Genomic DNA, 25,217 nt, shown 5'->3' with positions numbered 1-25,217 from the left:
ATTATAACAAAAACAATATTTTTCAAAGAAAAATATCTCAAACCAATTGAAAAGTTGAGGTGTATGAACATTTTCATGTAATGGTTTCAACTAGTCCATCACTTACAGCAAATGGGGTATCTTAGTTATGACTCAGTATTGATCCATTTATTCCCTAGTCATTATGTAGATTTCAAGCAAGTGTTACCTGCTGTGGGGGATCATGGCCCATGAAATTACTATTATGGTACACAACGATGGTTAACACCATTGGGATTTGCTTAGGAGACTTTCTCCTCTGAGGAAGACAGCAACCCACCACATCTGCAAAGCTTCCAGACCAGAATCTACTAATGTCCAGTAACCCTTTGTTCAAGTTAGAAAGCAATTTTTCTCCAACTAGAAGTTCGAAAATATTGTTAATTTCTAGCTTGGGGAGGATTTTAGCAACAGCCTTAGAGCATTATGCATTTCCCCCCAGTACCAGTGGTATATCTGGTCCTACTTATTTGCTGCTCTGCAGTGCTAAAAGTTATTTTGATCCTCCCTAGTCATCTATTTATATCTGTACATTTCATGTATAAGTATTAACTTTTTAAGATAATGCATATAAATTTTCAACATCTCCAGTAACAGTTTGGAAGCACACAATGTTTTGTATAAAGCATAATGATGAAGAAATATAATTTGTACTTTGGGTTTATAAATAAAGTCATAAACCTTTGCATCTGCTTTGCTTTGGAAAAAAAAGTAAGCAAAGCGTTTGGTACGATAATGTTGCAGCTTAAATCCGGAAGCAGAGGATGGTTTCAATTATAACTGATCAAACTGAAACATAGATGTTGTACTAGAGCTCTCATGGGCCAAGAAGATTTGAACATTCATCAGTGACAGTTTCAGCAAACACTTTTGGTCTCATATCTGCATGATGTGCCACGCTTGTCAAAATTCCCTCTAGTACACAAGTATTAAAGATACAGGACCCTTATCCCTCTTTCCATATGGTCATTCTAGCTATTCTGAAAAAGGATGCTGGATGAGATTCAGTTTCCTGTCAACTTTCTAGATCTACATCTCTGGACATATGATAACTGAACTTTTCAACAACACCTGGAACATCACCATAAATTGTTATCTTTTGCATTTCCTATCATTAAGGCACATCCACTGCCCTGATATCTGAGTTTCTAGGATTACTCCTGTGACAGCAGCACAGTCATGATGGCTTCCATTTCATGAAAGTGTAAATCACTGATGTCACTGAGCAGGTTGTTTTGTTTAAGGGAAAGGTTAGAGATGAATTTTTCATGCTTAATTTGACTGCTGCTGAATACAGCTCCCAAAGTTCAGTGTCACTTGGACAAGTAATAACCAATTAACTATGAAGTTAAAGTTCTGGACAGGTCAGAACCTCAATAAAATTACCATGGAAGAACCTAGCCAGGCCTCATATAGAAAGGAATCATGGAATAGTCTGAAAGAAGGCAGAGGGGCATAGTCAGTAAATGTTTGGTCTGCAAAAGGCCTGGCCAGAGAGGATGTTGCTATATATTGGAGTTTTGCCTATTTTGTTTTAGAATACTACTTTTCGTATTTATTCTTATTTATTTATTTATTTTTCGTATTTATATCCCGCCCTCCCCGCCAAATATTTAAAAATATTTAAATATTTAAAATATTTCTATGCTGCATTCCCACAAAAGGCAGGGTCCCTAATGTAGCAAAAGTTAAACACTAAAAAGCATTTAAAATACAAATATATATTTTAAACAAATAAAATATATAAAACATTTTAAAAACACAAAACACACAAACAGGGAGGAAGGCTAAGAAGAGTTAATGAGGGAATGCTGACCATAACAATAAAGTCTTCACTCAGTGGTGGAAGATGATAACAGAGGAAGACAGACGCATCTCCTCAGGGAGGCAGTTCAAAAGTTTTAATACTATGACCAAGAAGGCCCCTTCTTGGGTTGCCACTAGTGTAGCCTTGCCATTATCTGCAGTGTAGAAGCCTAAAAATCTTAACTTGAGGAGGTCTCAATGTATCTTTGTCTTTAGACACCTAATGATTTTAGTTACTACTTAAATTAAAAATGAATTTCTAATTCTAATGATTTTTAAGATACATTCAGCAAGTAAGCATTGTCTATAAAAGGCTGTAGCCTTTGGGGAGGAATAGACTGCAACACATCTGGGCATCTGTCAGACATCCCACCCTATCAATATACTTCTAATGCCCCTGTTTACATACTGATCTGTAGATAGCATCACACAACAGGCTAAGCTACTTGAACAACCAGGGCTTTTTTCCTGAGGTAACATGGTGGAATGGAGTTCTGGAACCTCTTTGTGGAAACAAAATTCTCAAAAAATGTTTAAATTTTCATGAGGGGCAGCCATGTGTTTCTCCTTCATTTCTCTCTTGAGAGTGGTGGAACAGAGTTGCAAAATCTCTTTGTGGAAACAAAATTCTCAAAAAATGTTTAAATCTTCATGAGGGGCACCCCATGTGTTTCTCCCTTATTTCTCTCTTGAAAGTTCCAGCACCACTTTTTCCAGAACAACAACTCAAAATGATGCACTTAAGTAATAATTTAATGTGTCCGCTACAATTTATGTATATAGTTACTATTGTGAGTGAGAATATTAAATTGTAGATTATGAAGCAATGATGTAAAACAACAAACTGGACTACTAGGGCTCAGTGGAACTCGGAAAAGGTGAGATCCTGTACTAAGAGCCCTGTAAGCTCTTCGAGGATTGGCTACATCAGGGTGTGTGTGGCCTAATATGCAAAGTAGTTCCTGCTACAAAAAAAGCCTTGACAGTGACACACAACAACACATCTACTGAGTACAAGATTAACAGACTGTCTTACATTTAGGACTGCCAAGCTCCCGCTGGGGGCGGGGGATGCCCTGCCCTGGAAGGCCCCAACCCCCTGGCAGGTAGCAAGCTGCTGGGGGGGATCCCTGTCCCCGAAGAGCCCCGTCAGTGTGCACCATCCTCAGCACAATGACATCACCCAGAAGTGACATCATCACACCAGGGACATCACACCAGAGATGCTCTAGGACTTGTGCTAAAAACTCTGTGGTACCATAGAGTTTTACCATGAATTCTAGAGCATTTCTGGTGTTACACTTTAGGAATTGCGTTAAAACTCTATGGTTTTTATCGTGAGTCCTAGAGTGTCCCTAGCGTGACGTCACCAGCATGATGACATCACTTCTGGGTGACATCATTGCACCCCGTGCACTTTGCACACACAAGAAGCAAGTCCCACACTGCAGTGGCAGAGGGACTTGGCAACCCTACTTATACTAATAATGCTAAGAAGAAAAGAGCATTGGGAAAATCCTCATAGATAGTAGCATTCTCTCATAAAAAACAAAAAATAGCTAATCAGTCACACTCTGTCATGCCAGTCAGCTCCATGTTAGTGCAGTGACTATACAATTTTCAGAATACCAGAAAGAACCTGAAAATGCTGGAGGCATGGGTCATTGGTAGAGTCTCTGCTTTGCATGCAGAAGGTCTCAGGTTCAATCCTAGGTATCTACATTTAAGGATCAGGTAGGAGGTGATGTGAAAGACCTCTGTCTAAAACACTGGAGAGCAATTGCCAGTGTTATTGTGTACTGAGTCATGAAGATAACCAAAGCAGGTAAGTCATTGTGTCTGCCACAGGGACTTTTGATCATATGGGCACTGGAAGTTTCTTGTTGGGAGCTTAAGATATGTGCAGTCCTGATTTAGACTGGTACCTCAATATTCAGATAACAGGGGCTTAACTATCCTCACCTACTCCATTTTCATACATGAAGTGGCCCTGGGGAGCCATCATTTGCTAGACTAGATAAACTTAGGTGGAGCCATCAGGACAATTAAGTTTTCTCAGTGAGCAAATAGTGGCTCCCTTTATTTTAGGAAGATGGCCTGATAGGGAAGCTTTTCCATATGCACCATGGTCAATGCCCCTTCTAAGCTGTGCAGTCTTGTGAGCAATAATTCTGTAAATTAAAAATGTAAATAGTTTCAAATTTCTTAATTTCTCCTACAATTCTCTGTTTTTTAAATTTCATTGGGGGGGCATTAGTGGGTAGCTTGCCTAGGGCACCAAAACCCCTAGTACCAGCCCTGATTAAAGCTGTGAGCTACTGCATAAATTAGTTTTCTCTGGACCATTTTTCCTGAGCTAAGATTTAAAAAAAAGTATGAGCTGGAGCCGTCATTGGTGTTATGCAACGCCAGGTCCATCAATAACAAAACCTCAATTCTTCGAGAGTTTATGCTCGAACAGAATATGGACCTGGCTTGCGTGACTGAGACCTGGATTCGGGAGGGAGACACAGTGGCCCTCTCGCAAACAGCTCCCCCAGGTTACTCAGTCTTCCACCAATCGCGGACTAGCGGGCGGGGGGGAGGAGTGGCATTATTTGCACGGGAGGCTTACTCCTTCAGGACGCTCCCGGCCCCAAAGATTGAGGGTATTGAATGTGCCAGTCTGGCGTGGGAGGCTGGAGAGGGGTTGGCGATTTGGCTGGTGTACCGTACGCCTAACTCACCGGCCAACGCCTTACCGTCCCTGCTCGAGGCGGCGACAGGCTGGGCGCTGGAGCACCCAAGATTGATAATCCTGGGTGACTTCAACGTCCATGCTGATGACCCGTCCTCCAGTCAGGCGACGGACCTAGTGTCTTCCATGGCAACACTGGGACTCTCTCAATTTGTTGTAACCCCCACCCACCAGGCCGGACACATGTTAGACCTGATCTTTGCGGCTGGGGTTACAGTGAGCGATATAACCGCAGAGGCGGTGCCATGGTCGGATCACTTCGCCCTCAAGGCTCGTGTAGATATGCCCCCCCAAACCTGTTTAGGCGAGGAGCCGATTATGGCTCGCCCGCGGAGCCAAATGGACCCGGAACGGTTCCAGATGGCTCTTCGGGACCCCTGGCCCGCTGGCGATTCCCTCGATGGCCTGATTGAGACCTGGAATAGCCGGCTCTCTAAGGCCATTGAGGAGATCGCACCTCGGCGCCCTCTGCGACCTCGGACTAAGCTGGCTCCGTGGTATACCCCGGAATTACGCCAGCTGAAACAAGGCCTTAGACGGCTAGAGAGGCAATGGCGGCGTTCTCGTGACAAAGCGACTAGAACATCTTATAGGAAGTTTATGAAGTCCTATGAGATGGCAATCAAGACCGCAAAGAAAATATACTTTGCAGCCAAGATTGCATCTGCAAATTCGCGCCCCGCCCAATTATTTAGAATAATTCGGAATCTTACTACGTCGCCACAGGGCGACTCAAAAGCTAAGGAATTGGAGATTGGCTGTGAGGCTTTTGCGAAATTTTTTGCGGATAAGGTCCAATCGCTCCGCCACGACTGCCCTGCCAACTTAGATGCAGTAAGTGAACTCGAGGCCCAATGCCTGTCTTCCGATTCAACCCTGGACTGCTTCAACCCGCTCAGCTTGGAGGAGGTCGACAGAATTCTTGGCACTGCACGATCCACAACTTGTGATCTGGACCCATGCCCCTCCTGGCTAATTAAGGCCTGCCAGGAGGAATTACGATATCCTATACGGGATATTATAAACCGATCCCTTTCAGAGGGCGCCTTTCCAACACCCCTGAAAGAGGCATTGGTCCGCCCTCTCCTGAAAAAAGCTTCATCAGACCCGGCCGAATTCGCACACTATCGACCGGTCTCAAATTTGCCCTTTTTGGGCAAAATTATTGAGAGGGCTGTGGCGTTGCAGTTACAGGATTTTCTGGAGGACGCCTCCACCCTAGATCCATGCCAGTCCGGCTTCCGCCCGGGCCATGGGACGGAGACAGTCTTGGTCGCCCTCATGGATGACCTCCGACGACAACTGGATCGAGGCGGCTCGGCAGTATTGCTGCTGCTAGACCTGTCGGCTGCGTTCGATACGGTCGACCATCGGCTGCTGACCCGCCGCCTCGCCGACGCAGGAATTCGGGGGCTAGCCCTACAATGGCTCTCCTCCTTCCTGGAAGGTCGGGGACAAAGGGTGGCAATTGGGGGGGAGCTGTCTCAGAGACACCCACTTCATTGTGGGGTGCCTCAGGGAGCAGTTCTCTCCCCTATGTTGTTTAACATCTTTATGCGCCCCCTTGCCCAGATTGTGCGGAGGTATGGGCTGGGTTGCCATCAGTATGCAGATGACACCCAGCTCTATCTATTGATGGACGGCCGGGCTGGCAATGTCCCAATAAACCTGGACCGGGCGCTGCAAGCCGTGGCTGACTGGCTCAGGCTGAGCGGGCTGAAGTTGAATCCAGCGAAGACTGAGGTCCTTTGCGTGGGCCGCGGCGGACTGGGAGGGGAGATTACACTGCCGGCTTTTGACGGTGCGCCACTGATACCAGTGCGCAAAGTCAAAAGCCTGGGAGTGCTACTGGAATCCTCCTTGTCAATGGAGGCCCAGATAGCTGCCACTGCTAGATCCGCCTTCTTTCACCTCAAGAGGGCGAGGCAGTTGGCTCCCTTCTTGGAGCGCGGCGACCTAGCAACTGTGATCCACGCAACGGTCACCTCGAGACTAGACTACTGCAATGCCCTCTACATGGGGCTGCCCTTATACCGAACACGGAAACTTCAGGTAGTCCAGAACGCGGCGGCCAGGCTGCTATTGGGACTACCACGGTGGGAACATGTGCGGCATGGGCTGCGGGATCTGCATTGGTTGCCGGTTGTGTACCGTGTTCGCTATAAAGTGCTGGTCATTACCTTTAAAGCCCTATATGGCCGAGGACCTGCCTACCTAAGGGACCGCCTCTCCCCATATGTTCCCCAGAGAGCACTGAGATCTAGCTCACAAAATCTCTTAATAATCCCTGGGCCAAGAGAGGCTCGATTGAAGGCAACCAGGGAGCAAGCCTTCTCCGCAATGGCCCCTCGATGGTGGAATCATCTACCAGAGATGGTACGAGCCCTGCGGGACTTGAATCAATTCCGCAGGGCTTGTAAAACATTTCTTTTCCAGCTGGCTTTTGAAACAGAACCTGGCTAAACTGATGAGATTGATGTGTAGCCATCCAGCCATCTTGTGGATATTACAACCCATAGTAATGTAGCACCTTTTATCTATTTTAATTAACTTATTTATTATGTTATTGATTATTTAAAATTGCTGTTGTATTGTATTGTTTTATTGAACCATGGAATTCCATGCTTGTGAGCCGCCCTGAGCCCGCCTTTGGCGGGGGAGGGCGGGATATAAGAATAAATTTATTATTATTTATTATTATTATTATTAAAGCCTCTCAGTTTAGAGGCCCCAATTCAAATCTGGGAATTAAATTCCAAGTGGAGAATTCCTCACACATGCCTGTCAAAAGTCCATGTGGGAGATATGAAGACTTTGTAACATACGGATTGACCATCAAACAAAGAGATGCTGGCTAAGGAGATGTTGCTAATGTAGAATCAAGAATCCTGTCCCCGAGCCACTAATAACTGGTAGAAACATTGGAAAGAAAAACCAGTTGTTTGACTATGATAACTTGATACATCTCTTATCAGTTGTCCTGAGCAGGCCTTGTTTTGGGCAGGAGCTCACAGGAGTGGAGCTCTGTTACCCCTAAATTTTATTGTGCTCCCCCCCCCAAAAAAAAAATTCTTACTTCTGGGCTTCGTTGTTCAAACCCCCTGTGAGAATTTTGCTGAACTCTACGATTTGACAGACTTTCTAATATTTTTCCCCACACACACACACAAAAAACAAAATGGAAAAATAGCCAAAACGTATAAAGCAGAGAGATGGAAATCTTCACCACGCCACTGTGGCCACATAGAAAAAACTAATCTAAAAAGTATGATGGGTGTAAGCAGGGGTTGTTTTGTAGAAAAATAGGTGGTGGAGCTCATCCAGGGATTGTTATGCAGCTGTACCTATTTTTCAATGGACAAGGTAGGTAGGTGGGGAGAAGGAGGGGGAACCCTCAGAAAGGTTCAGGAGCTGTGCTCCTGTGAGCTCCTGCTGAATTCAATGCCTGGGAGTAAGGTTTTATTATGACAATTATAATTCAAGAAGCACTTTAAGGTAGTTGCTGAACTAATATAATTTAGTACACCTTCTGGTGATGTCAGGGGTGGGTATCATATGCAAATGAGTTATGCAAATAAGTTGTGCTAATGAGCTCCGGCACCTCTTTTCTACAAAATGACCCCTGGTCCTGACTGATTCCCCACTCCACAACTTTGAGTATGCACTATGCTTGAACTCTCCAGCCAGGCAGCTGGGTGGTAGAGTAACAGATGTGAACAAATGCAATTAGTTTACAATTTGCATTTATTATAATAATGAAAAGACTAAATGGGGTCTTTAGTTTTTTATTAGTCAAATAAAAACACATTTCCCTAGAGAAAACTAGCTCAATTAGTTATTAATCTTATGTGAGGCAGACTTGATTGATTGATTTCCCACCTTTCTCCTCAATGGGAACCCAAGGCAGCTTTCATAATTCTCTCCTCCTCCATTTTATCCTCACAACCACCCTGAGAGGTAGGTTAGGCTGAGGGAGTATGACTGGTCCAGTGAGCTTCCATTACATGAGTGGGAATTCAAACCGGGTCTTCCAGATACTAGTCTAACACTCTTAACCACTACCCCACAACAGCCCTCAAAAGAGATCCAGATTGCTAAATGTGAAAAACACTTATAGTTTGGAATAGGCCTAATATCTCAAATATCTTAGGGTAAACAGGACTCATTTTTTTTTCATAATTCTTTGGTTATGTCAATAATTCCCTTGATTTACCCAGTGCACCCAAGTTCTATATGAATCACTAGACATCTGCTTTAATGTTAAGTGAGGAAACAATCCCATCAATATCCAATAGGGTAACACCCAATGTTTTTCAGTGCCCTAGGCAAATACCTCCCCAACACACACTGCAAGGAAGCTACCCTCATTCAGGCTGCTTGTGCTGGGGTTGTGATTTACTGCTTTTTCTGTTTGATCTAATGGGAGATTCTACTGATGACATAGTTAAAATTAGGTAGGCTATTATGCCATAGGTGTAAGAATACTCTCCCAGGTGTTCTATTGAACTGCATAGCACATCTGACCAATATTTTCTGAATATGTATACCTACTTGCTTCCTGACAGTCCACAACTGGGCTGTAGCCAGGATTTGGAAGATCAGGGGGGGGGCATTTACATTTGGGGGGGCACTGATGCCCCCCAGTGCCCCACACGACCTTCCCTCTAGTTGTTCTCTCTCTCTGACACCCTCCCCTCCCCCCCCAAGGAAGGGAGGGTGGCGATGAGAGTGACAGGCAGGAGAATGGACAACGATTGGGGCTGGGAGAGAGGGGAAGGAGGTGAGAAGGTGGCGATCAGGGTTGAGAGGGAGGAGAATAGGCCAGGAGAAGCTGGATTGAGACTGGGGCTGGGACTGGGAGGGAGGGGAAGGAGGCGGGGAGAAGGCGGCGATCAGGGCTGGGAAGGGAGATCAGGGCTGGGGCTGGGAGGGAGGGGAAGGAGGCGGGGTGAAGGTGGCGATTGGGGCTTGGAAGGGAGATTAGGGCTGGGACTGGGAGGGAGGGGAAGGAGGCGGGGAGAAGGCAGGGCTTGGGGCTTAGAAGGGAGATCGAAGCTGGGACTGGGAGGGACGGGAAGGAGGTGGGGAGAAGGCAGCAATTGGGGCTTGGAAGGGAGGGAGGGAAACTGGGAAAGAGGCCAGGAGAAGCTGGCGATCCGGGCAAAAGCAGCCCGCCACCTCCCCGCTAGTTAAAGGGCCCGATGATCAGCTGTTTCGTGGGCCCTTTAACTAGCACGGGGGCTGGCACTGCTTCTGCCTCCAGTCCTGCAGTGCTATTTTAGTGGTGGGGAAGGGAGGGTGGTGGCGAGGGGCAGGTAAGGAAGAGTTTCCCTTCCCTCCTCTCCTCTCTCTGCTGCTTTCTTCGCCACCACCCTCCCTTCCTTCCCCACCATTAAAATAGTGCGCAGGGCTGGAGGCAGAAGCAGCCCCAGCCCCTGTGCTAGTTAAAGGGCCCATGAAACAACTGATCGGGGGCCCTTTAACTCCAGCGGGAGGCTGGAACTGTTTCTGCCGTCGTCTGCCAAATGCTCACGGGGCCAGCAGCAGCCCCCAGAACCATGGCAGAGGCCCCGGGGGCTGGTTGGGGCCTCCAGTCAGGGGGCCTCACCCAGAGGTCGGGGGGCTGAGCCCCCATAGGCCCCCTTATAACTACGGGCCTGGTCCACAATTACTTTCTTTGTCAGGGTCTGCTTCCATTGTCGACTCAGAGTGACCTAGAAGCTTATGTAATCTTGCAACAATATAACAACAAAATCTTCATAGCTTATTTTTGCTATGAAGTCCGTGTGGAAAGATACTGTAGAATATCAAATTAATTATTGTTGCATACAGATACTCCTCTTCTCCTATTATATAAATCTGTCATAGACACTCTGAAAGAGACACATAACAACAGCAACCCATGGACCAATAAACAGCCTGCCCTGAAACCAAATATGACTAACAAGGAAGCTGACTTATGTGTGTACAAAAAAGCCCCCCCACACAATATATTATCTTCACAGCAATAGAACCCCCCAGGACAGTGTTTTGCTTTCCCTCACAGGGGTTGTGGCAGAATAGGCCTGCTCTGGCTAGGGTTGCCAGGTCTGACTCAAGAAATATCTGGGGTGGAGCCATGAGCAAGGGTATGACAAGAACAATTGAACTCAGAGTGGAGTTCTGGCCATCACATTAAAAGGAACTGTGTTCCTTTTTAATGCCTTTTTGGGGGGCTCATAGAATTGGACCCCCTAATCCAATCTTTTTTAAACTTGGAGGGTGTTTTGAGGAGAGGCACTGGATGCTATGCTGAAAATTTGGTACCCCTTAGAGCCCCAGATACTCACAGATCAATTCTCCATTATACCCTATGGGAATTAGGCTTGCCAATCCCCAGGTCCCAGCGGGGTTTTTCTGCTTTCCCAGGATCCTTCCCACTCCCAGTCAGCTGGCTGGCGGGGGGAAGCCTGGCTCCCACAGCCCCCATGTGCCTTTCCACCTCCGGAGGCTTCAGATTCCACTGGAAAGGCTTCCTCTTGGGATGGTGCGTCTGCGTCTTTAAGGCTGAAGGGGGGGGCAGGGGAGCAGGCAGAAAAACATGGCTGTGAAAGCAGTCCAGATCCTCCATTTGTTGCACAATCTTTGCAGAGGTCGTTTGCAGCCCAGATCCTTCCTTGGTCGCGTAATCTTTTCAGAGGTCGGTTGCTCTGTGTTACTTTGAAGAAGTTGGAGGTTCAGCAACTTGTGAGTAGAGATGCCAATCCCCAGGTGGGTAATATAAAGCTGCAAAAAACTGGAAAAATAACAAAAAATACTGAAAATTCTTTCAAAATATATGTGATTAGTCAACTGCCTCTTAAACAATATAATCATTATAAATTCCAAAAAACAAGGTAAATGTGCAAGAGAACAAGTTTACATCGTCCTTTCAATTCATCATGTCAGTTTCAGACTTCAAGCGCTCAATGACTATTCACCCAGCTCCGCAGGAAGAATAAAGTGCCAGTGTCGACCAGACTTCAAGTGCCAGATGATTTTAGTTTTTCAAAGTGCTGACCAGATTTCAAGTCCAGATGATTTTGCAGGTGTTCTATTAAAACTTCCATCTTTTAAAAGCAATTTTAAATTCAGTGGGTGAGAGCTACATGTTCTTGAGAAAAAAAGGTACAAGGTTGCAACTACATGTTTCATCCTTGACAGAATACTGCAAGAATAGTAGGATACCCCGTGGTCTACGCATCAATAAACCCCCAGCAATGTTTGGGGATGATGATGCTTTTAAATCAAGATGGGCAGCAATTCTCAATAAATGCATACTAGACCTCATGCGTCTCAATATTGAACGCTCTAGAGAGGAGTGTATTAAGATTAAGGAGGAGGTAGAAGGGGTTGAAAAATCCTTAAAGGAAGCCTGCTCTGAGACAGTTTTTGACAAAAAAATTAAAGAACTAGAGGCTGAATTAAAGGAATTTGAAAAGAGTGTAAAGGAAGTTAAGGTGAAGAAATATAATAGGGACCTTAGAGATTACTCCCAAGGGAGAGTGTATGCCTGGTGGTCTTCCTCTAATTTAAATAGCAAGAAAAGGGTCACTTGGCAAGATCAGTCTACAGTCTCAGATTTGGATTCAGATGGTGATTCATCAGGTGCAGCATGAGGAGAAGAATATGGTGATAATAGGAATCATCAGAGAGTCACCAGAGATAGAGGTAGAGGAAGAGGAGGAATTAACAATGCTAGAGGGGGTGCAAATAATGAGGTTTTTTTAGGCAGAGGCATGGGCAGGAAGAATTATTGCAAGACTTAGTGATTAATCTCTCTTCACGTCTACTTTCTAAAACAGAACGTGAAGTCTTGAGGTTGGGGTTGGGATTTGTTCCCACTCCAAATTACAATGTGTTTAGAACTAGAGTGGATGTTTTTAAAACGATAAGGCAGATTAAACTGAAAAAGTTGTTTGAGGGTGAAGGAGACAGGCAGCATGAACCTTTTTGCCTTAAGTCTACTTTTGTACCTAATGTTTTTGACCCCTGTATTGCAACCTTTGAGAAAATGGTGCTGAGGGATTTGAAATTGACTGAAACTTTCTTTAAATTGGGATGGAGAAATCTCAATATGCAGGAAAGAATGGATTTGGAGAACTTGCAGAATGACTCTAATATTGCAATTAAGTCAGCAGATAAAGCTAGAGTGGTGGTTGTACAGGATAAACAGCAGTATGTTAATGAGATCAGGAGACAACTAGCTGATGATGCAATGTATACCCCTTTAAATTCCGATCCAACGAAGCATGTACAGAATATTATTAGGGTGGTATTAATGGAAGCAGAACTATTAGGTGTCATTGATAACAAGGCTGCCAAATTTTTGTTTAATTACTTGCCAAGAACTCCAGTCATTTATACCCTTCCAAAAATTCATAAGGGAATTTTATCACCACCAGGGAAACCTATTATTTCGGGATCCAACTCGGTACTGGAACATTTGGCTAAGTTTGTTGATTACTACCTTAAACCTTTTGTGTTTCAAATCCCATCATATATCAAAGACAGCAAAGATTTTATATCTAAAATGGAAGCTTTGAATGTTCCACAAGATGCGTGCATAGTCACCATGGATGTCACGACCCTTTACACATCCATCCCTTTAGGTGAGGCAAGAGTAATAGTGGAAGAGCACTTGTTGGCCAGACAGGATCAAACCCCTGCAACATACTTCCTAATGGAACTGGTAGACATAATATTTGAAAAGAACTTTTTTAGGTTCTGTGAGAATTTTTATTTACAAGTTCAAGGAGTAGTCATGGGAAGCAGCCTGACTCCCTTAGTTGCCAATTTGTTCATGGCTTGCCTTTAGAAACAACACATTTGTAATTCCAGCAATCCTTTTTTTGACAGCATATTAATATATTTTCGATTCATTGATGATTTATTTTTAATTGTGAGTAATCAACAAGTGGTGGCTCCACTATTAGCGTGGATGAATGAGCTGCACACTACAATTAAGTTTACAGGCAAGAGTGATATTTCTGAATTGCCCTTTTTGGATGTTACTGTATATAAAACGCCTAAAAACCAATTGGCTGTACGACTTTACAGGAAACCTTCTGATAGAAGTTCCTTTATTCTTTATCGTTCCTTTCATCCTTTACATTTATGAAGAAGTATTCCTTACAGCCAGATGTTGAGAATTAAACGCAACTCAACAGAATCAGGAGATTATAGAAAGGATAGTAGAGATCGAGCTCAGGATTTCATAAAATGGATTTTTCCAGCCCTAGTAGTAAAAGACTATAAATTGCAGAAAGTCTCAGAACAACCAGCAAATTCCACAGAACAATCAGCATAGTCAACAACCATCTTCCTTATCTTCAAACCCCTTCCAACCCTCCCAGCAATTAACACAGAACAATGGTCACATTCAACAGCCAGTTTCCTTATCACTACCCTTCCAGGAAGCCCCACCAAACAATGGGCGCATCCACAAACCAATTGCCCTTTCATCACACCCCCTCCAGCCTAGAAATAGCAGCTCTCCAGCAGCCCTGGCCCCACTCAATGCACAGCAGCCAAGAAGGTCTGAGCGCCTGCTCTGGCTGCAACGCCACTGAGGATGTTCTCCGCAGCTGAGAACGAAACGTCTGGAAGGAAAACTTTCTCCAGTAGAACACGGCACTTGATCCCGAAAGACTCTACAAACCCTAATGACGTTACCAGCCGTGAAAACCTGAAATCTTTAGTGAAAGAAGCCATTGATAAGGCGGACTCTATTGACAGAGCATGTCTCTTTCAAAACCATGAGATCAAACGGGGAGAACAATTAACATTTGCTTTTGATCACACTCCCCTTTCTAATAAGATTCAGTCTATCATTAATAAACACTGGCATCTGTTAAGGGATGTGCCAGGGTGTAGGAATAGACCTTATATGGGACTTCGAAGAACTTATAGTATAAAGGACCTGGTTATACATTCTGACATGAGAACTGAAGATTTAACAAAAACAGAACCAGTTCTTGGAAATTTTCCTTGTGGCAGGTGCAAAGTCTGCCCCCTAGTGATACAGACTAAAGAGTTTGTGCATCCTATTAATGATATTAAGATTAAAATTAGGCATTTCAGCTCGTATTTGTCAAAAAATGTGGTGGAAGCAGTCCTGTCCAGCTGTCCCAGGATCTACATAGGCAACACAACTAGACAAGTAAGGGTCCAGATCCTGGAGCACCAATCTCACTTTCGTCATAAAAACATGGAGGCTCCTCCTTCGGAACACTATGTGTCTAAAAATCATACAGAGAAGGACATGAGGTTTTGTGTTTTGTATAAATATCAAGGGACTAACAAAACTCAAAGTGAAATTCAAAAAATACTGCTTAGGGAGGAGACTGCTCTTATTTTTAAAATGGATGCGTTAGAACCCATGGGTTTAAATTCAGCACTAGATTTGTCATGCTTTCTATAATGTTATGCAATTTTGCTTTTGAAATGGTACAGGGCTTCCAGCTCTTTTTCCTATTTCCATTTGGTTAAATGTTACTTTAAATGTCACTTAAAATTTTTACCAGCTGTTTTTAATTGTGACAATGTAAGCTAGAATGTGCGGGGGGGGGGGGGGGGACCCTTTGAGAGTTTTTTCCAGAACTAGTGCTAGGAGAGGTGCTTTCTTTGTGTATTGGTAAGTTGTTATCTGACTTGGCTACATTGTATTAATTATTGGTAACATATGTTGGACTGATGTATGTCTTTGATTGCAGATGAGTGGGAAACGTCTCTTAGATGAAGGAAAGTAAAACAGTATTACAGGCAGCTTTACTGTTAGGGGCTGTGAAAACCCACTGAATTTAAAATTGCTTTAAAAAGATGGAAGTTTTAATAGAACACCTGCAACAGAAGAAACGTCTTTGAAAAACGAGAATCATCTGCACTTGAAATCTGGTCAGGACTGGCACTTTATTCTTCCTGCAGAGCCGGGTCATTGAGTAGTTATTGAAGTCTGACACTGACATGATGAACTGAAAGGATGGTGTAAACTTGTTCTCTTGTATATTTACCTTGTTTTTTGGAATTTATAGTGATATTAATGACTATATTGTTTAAGAGGCAGTTGACTAATCACATATATTTTTGAAATAATTTTCAGTATTTTTTGTTATTTTTCCGTTTTTTTGCAGCTTTATATTATGTTTCTGTTCTGTGGGACTCTAGGTTTCACAATCCCCAGGTGGGAGCAGGCCCTCCCCTGCTTCAGAGTCGTCATAAACGGAGGGGGGGGGGGGAGAGAAATGTCTGCTGGGCACTTCATTATTCCCTATGGAGATCGATTCCTATAGGGAATAATGGAGAATTGATCTCGGGGTATCTGGGGCTCTGGAGGGGCTGTTTTTTGAGGTAGAGGCACCAAATTTTCAGCATAGTGTCTAATGACTCTCCTCAAAATCCACTCCAGGTTTCAAATAGATTGGACCAGGAGGTCCAATTCTATGAGCCCCCCCCCCAATGCCCCTATCCTTCATTATTTCTAATGTAGGGAAGACATTCAAAAGGTGTGCAGTTCCTTTAAATGTGATGGCCAGAACTCCCTTTGGAGTTCAGTTGTGCTTGTCACAGTTTTGCTTATGGCTCCAGCTCCAATGTCTCCTGGTCCCACCCCCAAAGTCTCCTGGCTCCACCCCCAAAGTCCCCAGATATTCCTTGAATTGGACTTGGCAACCCTAATGGGAATTGGTCTCCACAGGGCATAATGGAGTGCCCAGCAGACATTCCCTGCTTTCTGATAACTTTAAAGCAGGGGGAGGGTCTCCAAACCAGGGGATTCTCTGCTCCCACCTTGGGATTGGCAACCCTAGCGCTGGCCTGCAGGCTCTGTTCCACCCTGCCCTCCAAAGTTTTCCCAACAGGTGGAGAGGCTTTTCTTTCTCTCTTGGGTAACCACTGCCACCACCTGACTTTTGTAAGGAATTGCCCCTGGGAGGGTCAGGACTCCCAGCTTCCCTGTCAAGTCCTGAGGCCTTGTCTCTGTGTCTCCTGCTGCCCAGCACCTGGTCACCACGGGGACAGTTTACTGTTTTGTACATCCCCTGGGGGAATAGCCACTTGCCAACTGCCTGCCTTCCCCCATCACTCCTTTTAAAAATAGCTTGTCCAAGATGGTGGAGGTCCATGTGGTACAGAGAACCACTACCAGCACCAAACATTATAAAGTATTTATTAAAAAGAAAATGTTCATCAGTATACTTTCAACACAACACCAGACTGAGCAAGAGAGACGAAAGAAATGGGGAAAATACAATTTCTCTGTCCCTCTCTCTATACATGCCCTATCAGTTGTTAAAATATAGGACATAAGAGAAGCCATGTTGGATCAGGCCAATGGCCCATCCAGTCCAACACTCTGTGTCACACAGTGGGCAAAAATGTGTGTGTGTGTGTGTGTGTGTGTGTGTATATATATATATATATATATATACATACATACATACATACACATACATATACGCACGCTGTGGCTAATAGTCACTGATGGACCTCTGCTCCATATTTTTATCTAACCCTCTCTTGAAGCTGGCTATGCTTGTAGCTGCTACCACCTCCTGTGGCAGTGAATTCCATGTGTTAATCACCCTTTGGGTGAAGAAGTACTTCCTTTTATCCGTTCTAACCTGACTGCTCAGCAATTTCATCGAATGCCCACGAGTTCTTGTATTGTGAGAAAGGGAGAAAAGTACTTCTTTCTCTACTTTCTCCATCCCATGCAGGATATATGAAGTTACAGATCTCTACAGAATTTCCCTTAAGCCACCCTGAGCCTGCTTTGGCGGGGAGGGCAGGATATAAATTAAAATTTATTATTATTATTATTATTACTTTAAATCTTCCTCCAGCTCTCTGAAGAGCCCCGTGAAGCAGAGTGTTAAAGTTGCAGTACTGCAGTCCTAAGCTCTGCTCACGACCTGAGTTCAATCCCTGGTGGAAGCTGGGTTTTCAGGTAGCTGGCTCAAGGTTGACTCAGCCTTCCATCCTTCCAAGGTCAGTAAAACTGAGTACCCAGCTTGATGGGGGGGAAAGTGTAGATGACTGGGGAAGGCAACGGCAAACCACCCCATAGAAAGTCTGCCATGAAAACGTTGTTAAAGCAACATCACCCCAGAGTCGGAAACAACTGGTGCTTGCACAGGGGACCTTTCCTTTCCTTTCCAACTCTCCAGGCCAGCACCTGGTTGATCATGGCTGCCTCCTCAGTTAAGAGTTCTATCTGCAACAATGGACTTGCAAAAAAAGAGAGCTTCCTCCTTGCTCCCCGGAGTTTTATCACCTCCCGCAGGCCAAGTCAGAGAAGCTTTTTCTGAGGTCTCCATAATTTCCTTTCTGAAGTCTCTTTAGTATTCAACACCTCCAAATCTGTTCCTTGCTTGAAGGTGGGGGCGGGGGGGGGGGGAGCTTGACCATCCCATTGTCTTGTATGAGGGTGGGTTAAAGTAGGTCTGGAAAGCAATAGAACTGACTTCCCTCTTCCTGCCTGGTCTCTGCTCAGAGAGAGAAAAAACTTTTAGAACTCAGAAAGTTTTGCTCATTTCAAACCTCCAAAGGGGAAAAAAATGTGTTTCTTCAAAGAGGTGAATGGCAATAATTTAGTTCTATGGCAGATGGATAGGAGTGTACGCTTACATTGCCACAACTGGAGGAAGAGCTAAATATGACACCATTGCTGATAACAGATGGGCATTTTGGGGTGGATTGGAGGCAACCCAAATCGGGCCAGCCCCAAAAGAACTGCCCCGAACCCTCCACACACTCCCCCACAAGCTGTCCCCATTCTGTCTGCAAGGCAACTTGGCGCAGTCAGACAGCTGTAATGCACCATTTCCTTGCCGTGGTTTGGTTTTCTTTTTTTCCATACAGTTTTTGTGCTCATGCGCACATGCACTCTGGGCAGTTTGTTAAAAAAAAAGCCAGAAGCAGCTTGGGGTGGCTTGACAGGTTCACACCACTGAGGCACGTCACTTGTGTACTTCCACGTCCAGATGCCAAAGAGGTGACTGGTGTGTTGCTCTAACATTTGCAATCACTTTGGAAGTGGTTGCTTTTTGAGCTGCTCTGAGGATGCCAGAGGACAGGGTGAGTACGAGATGGGGATGGGAGGCAGATGTTAGCGTCTGGAAGGGTTTTTCAAGTCAGTGTCTGAACTGCATCTGAGTTACCCCAACTGCCCATCTGTGCCCATTTCTCAGGTTTTGCTGATACTTTGGAAAATCATGGCTCTGCTTGATATAGTGCAGGTTTAAAAACAGGCCTTCCTTCTCTGTCATACACTTTACTTGGGGAAGAAAGGGCAGACTGAACTTGTTTCTGTTTTGTGACCTTTCTTTTCTTATGAATGAGGAAGCTTCCTTAAACTGGCACATGGGAACTTGCTAACTGACATGGAAAACAAAGAGTTAATGTTAAAGTAATTAGTTTTATGGTCCAGCTGATAGGTGGATATGTTGCAATCACATTTCCCTCTTACTAAAATATGAATCTTCAGTGGATAATATTGAAATAGAAGCAGCAATTAATGCAATTATATAAACAGGAAGATCAGCCAGGAATTAACTTGGAGAGTATAAAATGCATTCAGAGTTGGTGCTGGGGTCATTGTCTCTGCAGCTCTTCAATTCAGAATCAGATTTCTGCGTGAAGGGAAAAGCTGGCTGCCAAGAGCCTGGTCAGATCCAGATTTGGCATCGTTGCAAATCTAATAGGTATGTCACTGGCTCAGGGTTTTCAAGGGAAGGAGATCTGGACAGGAGTGACTATATTGCTGTAAATCCTGTAATCTTTGCCTTAAGCAGGAACAATATTAATTTTTCTTAGGAAGCAATGAACATGTCTCTTTGCTAGCATTTATTTTCTCACTGCTCTCCGTTTTGTCATTCTTAGGAGGATCAACATGTGCTCTTTTCCCTAAGCAATAAGTTTTCTGGACCTTGAGTTCCTAAGCATTATGTGCGGTAGGTTAGGCTGAGAGATTGTTACAGGCTTGGCAAGCTTTTATTTATTTTATTTTATTTATATCCCGCCCTCCCTGCCAAGGCAGGCTCAGAATGGCTCACAGGTTAGGGTCAAAAAAGCTTCCATGTAGGGCTGCCAGCTCTCGGTTGGGAAATACCTGGAGATTTTGGGGGTGGAGCCTGAGGAGGGTGGGTTTTTAAGGAGGGGAGAGAGCACAGTGGGGTTTACTGCCACTGAGTTTACCTTCCATAGCAGCAAGCTTCTCCAGATGAGCTGATCTCAATTGTAATCCTAGGAGATCTCCAGCCACTATCTGGAGTTGGCAATCCTACTTTCATGGCAGAGCAGGGACTTTAAACCAGTTTTCTCAGAGTCTATTCTGGCACTCTAACCACTACACAGTGCTGCTATTTGTAACATAACTAGCCTGTAACTCCTTCCAAATGGAGGTTGTGTTCTTTCTTTTTGTTGTTGTCAAGTTACAGCCAACTTAAGGTGACCTCATGAGGTTTTCAAGGCAAGAGACATTCAGAGGTGGTTTGTCATTGCTTGGCTCCATGTCATGACTCTGGTGTCCCTTCCAAATACTGACCAGGGCCAACTCTGTTTAGTTTCTGAGATCTAACAAGATCAGGCTAACTTGGGCTATCCAAGTTAGGTAGAGAGGAATTTTTTGGAGCATGCAAACTTGTGGAAGAGTCTCTGCTTTGCATGCAGAAGGTCCCAAAATTCAATCCCTGGCATCTCCAGTTAAAAGGACGAAGCAGTAGGTGATATGAAAGAATTCTGCCTTAGACCCTGGAGAGCTGTGGCTAGTACTGAGTAGTGATACTGACTTCGATTGACCAATGGTTTGATTCAGTCAAAAACAGCTACATGTATACTATAACTATTTTACATTTTGGGTTCAATTTTTGATGGTTTTAGTGCTTAAAAAGTTCTTCATATCTACAGGACCTCCACTTCTACTAAATTCCATTGTAGTCCTGTTCACAAGTTACAGTGAAAGCATGTACTGTCTGTGTTGAATGTATACATAGTTTTTCTTTCTACATGTGTTGAGTAATTCTTATGAACAGCTGAATGGATGATTTAAACCTCGTATTTATCCAGGTACTGGTCCCCAGTTTCATAAAATGAGTGCACATTGCCTCTTTCTTACAGGTGGGTATATGCATGTACATGCAGTCTGCACATGCATTCAATGCAATGTGTAAACAGGGCAAGCATTAGCTCTGTTCATGTGAGCAGGGTCTCTTGAAGATCCCCTCCTGCAAATATGTGTGATCTACTATAGTTAATGCATGGGCCTTCTCTACTGTAGCTCCTGCTTGGTAGAACCACTTGACAGAAGAAATTAAGAAAGCTCTCACACTTCTGCAGACTATGCAAGAGCCAAATTACATGTTTGCCAAATTATGGCAAATACAGGTCCAACTTGTGGCTGCCAGCACCATTTCAGAGGGAAAATTAGCCATTTAAAAATGGTGCGGCAGCCAAAAGCAATCTTCTTTTTTGCCTCTGCACTTTTAGTACAGCTGGAACAGTCTCATGTTTGATAGAGGTTTTACTAACATTTTTTAGTTTAAAGATTATTATTTAATGGTCTTAAGTCTACTTCAATAAATACTGACTAGAAATATTGTACATAGAAAATGCAACTTGCTTTGCTTTGCCTTTACACCTAGCATGAATCCAGATCTTTTCATCGCTCGTCTCCTAGTCTTTGCCCTTACTGTGGGGCAGAGCATGACTCTCTGTATCCCTGTTGAACACGTAATCCATGTGGAGAAGAGAGAATGTGCCTACTGTTTGGCTATCAACACTACCATCTGTGAAGGATTCTGCATGACATGGGTACCTTTCTTACAAGATGCTATTAAGTTTCTTCTTACCACACTTGGCTAGCAATTGAATGAAAATGGTTCCTTCTCTTTAATTAAAATACACAGCAGAGTCACAAAAATATCACTGAGGGAGAACTGTTTGAAGTCACATTAAGTAGGCTGCTCACTCACTGCAAGGCTGGTCTTTTGCCTTGCCTTGTTTATCAAGAGCTTAAAGACTAAATATTGTACAAACACACTTACAATATACATTGTCAGTGCCAACAGCCTTGCTTGCAAACTATAACAGACAAGCGAATCATGAGGAGCAGTGGGAGAAGGAAACTGACAACAGGAAGTGAAGCACCAACTCAGGAGAAGTCATAAGTGAAGCAGAAGAGCAATACTGTGATTCTTGGAGGAAAGGGAATCCCAATAACGAGGCGCTGCAACAGCAAGTGGATGGGTACAAGAAAGGATTTTAATAAGTAATCTAGAAACCATGGAATGAAGGGGAGGAATATACAGAAGGAAAAGAGAAAAGCAAGCAGAGATTTTTAAAAAGCTGATATTTAGCATAGAGACAAGCGAGGGGAAGAAAACCAGTTTTGCCTGGGCTTGAGATATGACAATTAGACTTCAAGGAGAATGTTAAGAGATCAGGGATACAGTTTTAGAGTAAAAAGTCCATGCAAGATCATTGGACAGCCCTGGTGGATAAGAAATAGTATAAAAACAGGGTTAAGGGCAGAGCTTTGGGAACACCAAAAAAAAGGAAGGGTAGAATGTGGCATGGGATGGGGGGGGGGGATGGCCATTAATTGAAAGTGGGTGGATATCTAAAGAAGTAGGAAGTTGCTTGCTTTGCCTTGCAGTGAAAGGTTTGCTTGGGACAGAGTAGTTCTAAGCACTTCCCGGAGGGTGATTGCTATCATCCTGCCTTCTGGGTACAACAAATGAGTTCATAAACAGGGAGATTTTGAGTTGGATCCAAGTAATGTGCATTCACTTGTCACCTTGACCTTTAATGGACTTTCTACAATCCACAATCATAGGCTGTAAATTTAGGAATTTGATCAGGGTTGATCTCAGCACCACAAATTTGGCATTACAACGAGCCCATACGTGTGCTTGACTTTGTTGGAGATTTCTCACACAAATGACTTTTTGTTTCAGCAACAAAAACGTAGGCACCACAATAGCCAGGCTGGATGTGTGTGAATAGATTATTAGAGCACAACACAAATTACCTGAATGCATTTAGCAATATTCTTAATGAAGATGATTAACTATTGACATTCCTTTACAGGATAGCAACGGTAAGAAGCTGCTGCCCCGGAGCGCCCTGTCCCAGGAAGTATGCACATACAAGGACATGGTGTACAGGACAGTGCTGATCCCTGGCTGCCAGCAGCATGCTGCCTCCTACTATTCCTATCCTGCTGCAGTGAGCTGCAAGTGTGGGAAATGCAATACCGACTACAGTGACTGTGTGCAGGAGGCCAGCAGGATGGGCTATTGTGCTATACTCCAGAAACGCAATAGCCCATGAAGTTCTGGCTAGGTGCAATATGCTCATGCAAACAAGTTCCTGTTGCCACATGGCAAATTACCGGCAGCCCAGAATAAATAGAATAGGTAGCATATTCAACACTTGTTCTATCAAATTATTCTTTGACAGAAAAATAAAACAGAATCAGCTATTTATTGTCATTTGACCTAGAACTCAGAAACTGCAATGCCTGTGAAATAAACCATATTGCAGCATCCACAAGTAAATGTACAAGGATGAACTTTCAGAGCATTTTTGTCTGAGTAGAGAGAGAATGGAGACTCTCAGTTGTTCTGCATTGTCCCTTCCTTGAAAACAGTGAAAGGAGTTATATTGAGTGCTTTCACACATGCTAAATAATGCAGTTTCCATTCACTTCAGTGACTGTTTGCAATAGGATTTTGTCATTTCACATAGTAAAATCCTAGGGTTGCCAATCCCCAGGTGGGGGCAGGGGATCCCCCGGTTTGGAGGCCCTCCCCCCGCTTCAGGGTCGTCAGAAAGCGGGGGGAGGGGAGGGAAATGTCTGCTGGGAACTCTGTTATTCCCCATGGAGATTTATTCCCATAGAAAATCATGAATTGATCCATGGGTATCTGGGGCTTGGGGGGGGCTGTTGTTTGGGGTAGAGACACCAAATTTTCACTATAGCATCTAGTGCCTCTCCCCAAAATATTCCCCAAGTTTCAAAAAGATTGGACTAGGGGGTCCAATTCTATGAGCCCCAAAAGAAGGCACCCCTATCCTTCATTATGTCCTATGGAAGGAAGGAATTGAAAAGGTGTGCCGTCCCTTTAAATGTGATGGCCAGAACTCCCTTTGGAGTTCAATTATGCTTGTCACAGCCTTGATATTTGCTGCACCCCTAATGTCTCCTGGCTCCACCCCCAGAGTCCCCAGATATTTCTTGAATTGGACTTGGCAACCCTGTAAAATCCTCTTGCAAAGTGCATTGAAAATGTGTTATTTAGTGTGTGAGAGAAAGTGCTGCCATTGTTTCTTTCTAGGGATCTGAAGGTTATTGCCTTTGAAGTTATTGGGAATGACTAATACAATCATAGAGAGAACAAATTATAGGCTTTTAGGATGCAAATGAAGGGACAATGTTGTATTCCTGTTAATAGGAATATATTTTCCTATGAGACATTGCTGATTATGCTTTTGCTTCTGGAGAAGACCTATGGCTTTCTGAATTACAGCCTTGCACCCTATTAAGAAACAATTTTTACACATTTTGTGGTGAGTAAGCTTGTTGAAAAGATTCTACTAGCCACACTTTCCCAGAAGCACAAATTTATACTGTTCCTCCATTCCTGCTTACTCAATTTAGGCAGTTTGCAGTGTCTTACAGGCTCAGCATTGCTGCTCATGGGCTAGTGAATGTAAGGGCCTTGTGGGAGCCACATTTTTCATGTTTTCTGAATTGCATATGTGCACAAAAAAGTAACTGGGCAGTGAAAATACACTTAAGCAGATTCTCTTATCAGTGATAAGAGAGGCATTGACTGGATATTAGGAAAAACTTTTTTACAGTGAGAGTTGTTCAACAGTGGAATCAGCTACTGAGGGAGGTGGTGAGCTCCCCCTTACTGGCAGTCTTTAAGCAGCGGCTGGACAAACATTTGCTAGGGATGCTGTAGGTTGATCCTGCGTTGAGCAGGGGATTGGACTAGATGGCCCATATGGCCCCTTCCAACTCTATGATTCTATATGATTTTTTGTTGTGGTAGGCAGAGAAAAGTGGCACAGATCATCCTATTAATCTAGATAAGTCATTTGAGTCCTTTGGAAAATTGGGAGGGCAAATTTCTAATTAAGCAAGCAAGTTAGCAATGTTCATAGAACCAGGGCTTTTTTTGAGCAGAAACACACAGGAATACAGTTCCATCTGGCTTGTGTGGTCTAATATGCAAATGAGTTCCTGCTGGGCTTTTTCTACAAAAAAAGCTTTGCATAGAACATACCCAATGTATTCATTTGAACAGAAGGTAACAGAAGAACTGAACAGAGAGAAATCAACACATCCCTATGAAGAAAGGTTAAAACGCTTGGGGCTCTTTAGCTTGGAGAAATGTTGACTGAGAGGTGACATGATAGAGGTTTACAATATTATGTATGAGATAGAGAAGGTAGAGAAAGAAGTACTTTTCTCCCTTTCTCACAATGCAAGAACTCATGGGCATTCAATGAAATTGCTGAGCAGTCAAGTTAGAACGGATAAAAGGAAGTACTTCTTCACCCAAAGGATGATTAACGTGTGGAATTCACTGCAAGAGGAGGTGGTGGCAGCTACAAGCATAGACAACTT

The 25,217-nt window shown here is 43.9% G+C and overlaps 1 protein-coding gene across 3 annotated transcripts in view; it reads left to right on the top strand.

Annotated features, from left to right (window-relative positions):
- The window catches only part of TSHB (thyroid stimulating hormone subunit beta), a 48,868-nt gene extending 25,718 nt beyond the window's left edge, over nt 1–23,150 (top strand). Inside the window, exons 1-3 of one of the 3 annotated variants that reach the window (XM_060231173.1) lie at nt 15,158–15,215; nt 21,220–21,388; nt 22,667–23,150. In XM_060231173.1, coding sequence (XP_060087156.1) covers nt 21,221–21,388; nt 22,667–22,909 — 411 coding nt within the window. In that variant the 5' untranslated portion in view covers nt 15,158–15,215; nt 21,220 and the 3' untranslated portion in view covers nt 22,910–23,150. Of the gene's footprint in view, nt 1–15,157; nt 15,216–19,027; nt 19,282–21,219; nt 21,389–22,666 lie in introns of those variants that run through there. The other 2 variants (XM_060231172.1, XM_060231171.1) reach the window with 2 other exon arrangements.
- The last annotated feature ends 2,067 nt before the right edge of the window (nt 23,151–25,217 follow it).

This window comes from Heteronotia binoei, chromosome 2, assembly GCF_032191835.1.
Source record: "Heteronotia binoei isolate CCM8104 ecotype False Entrance Well chromosome 2, APGP_CSIRO_Hbin_v1, whole genome shotgun sequence".
In the NCBI taxonomy this organism is placed as follows: Eukaryota; Metazoa; Chordata; class Lepidosauria; order Squamata; family Gekkonidae; genus Heteronotia; species Heteronotia binoei.
Note: the sequence above shows the minus strand (reverse complement) of the source record. Positions and strands in the feature narration are given on the sequence as shown.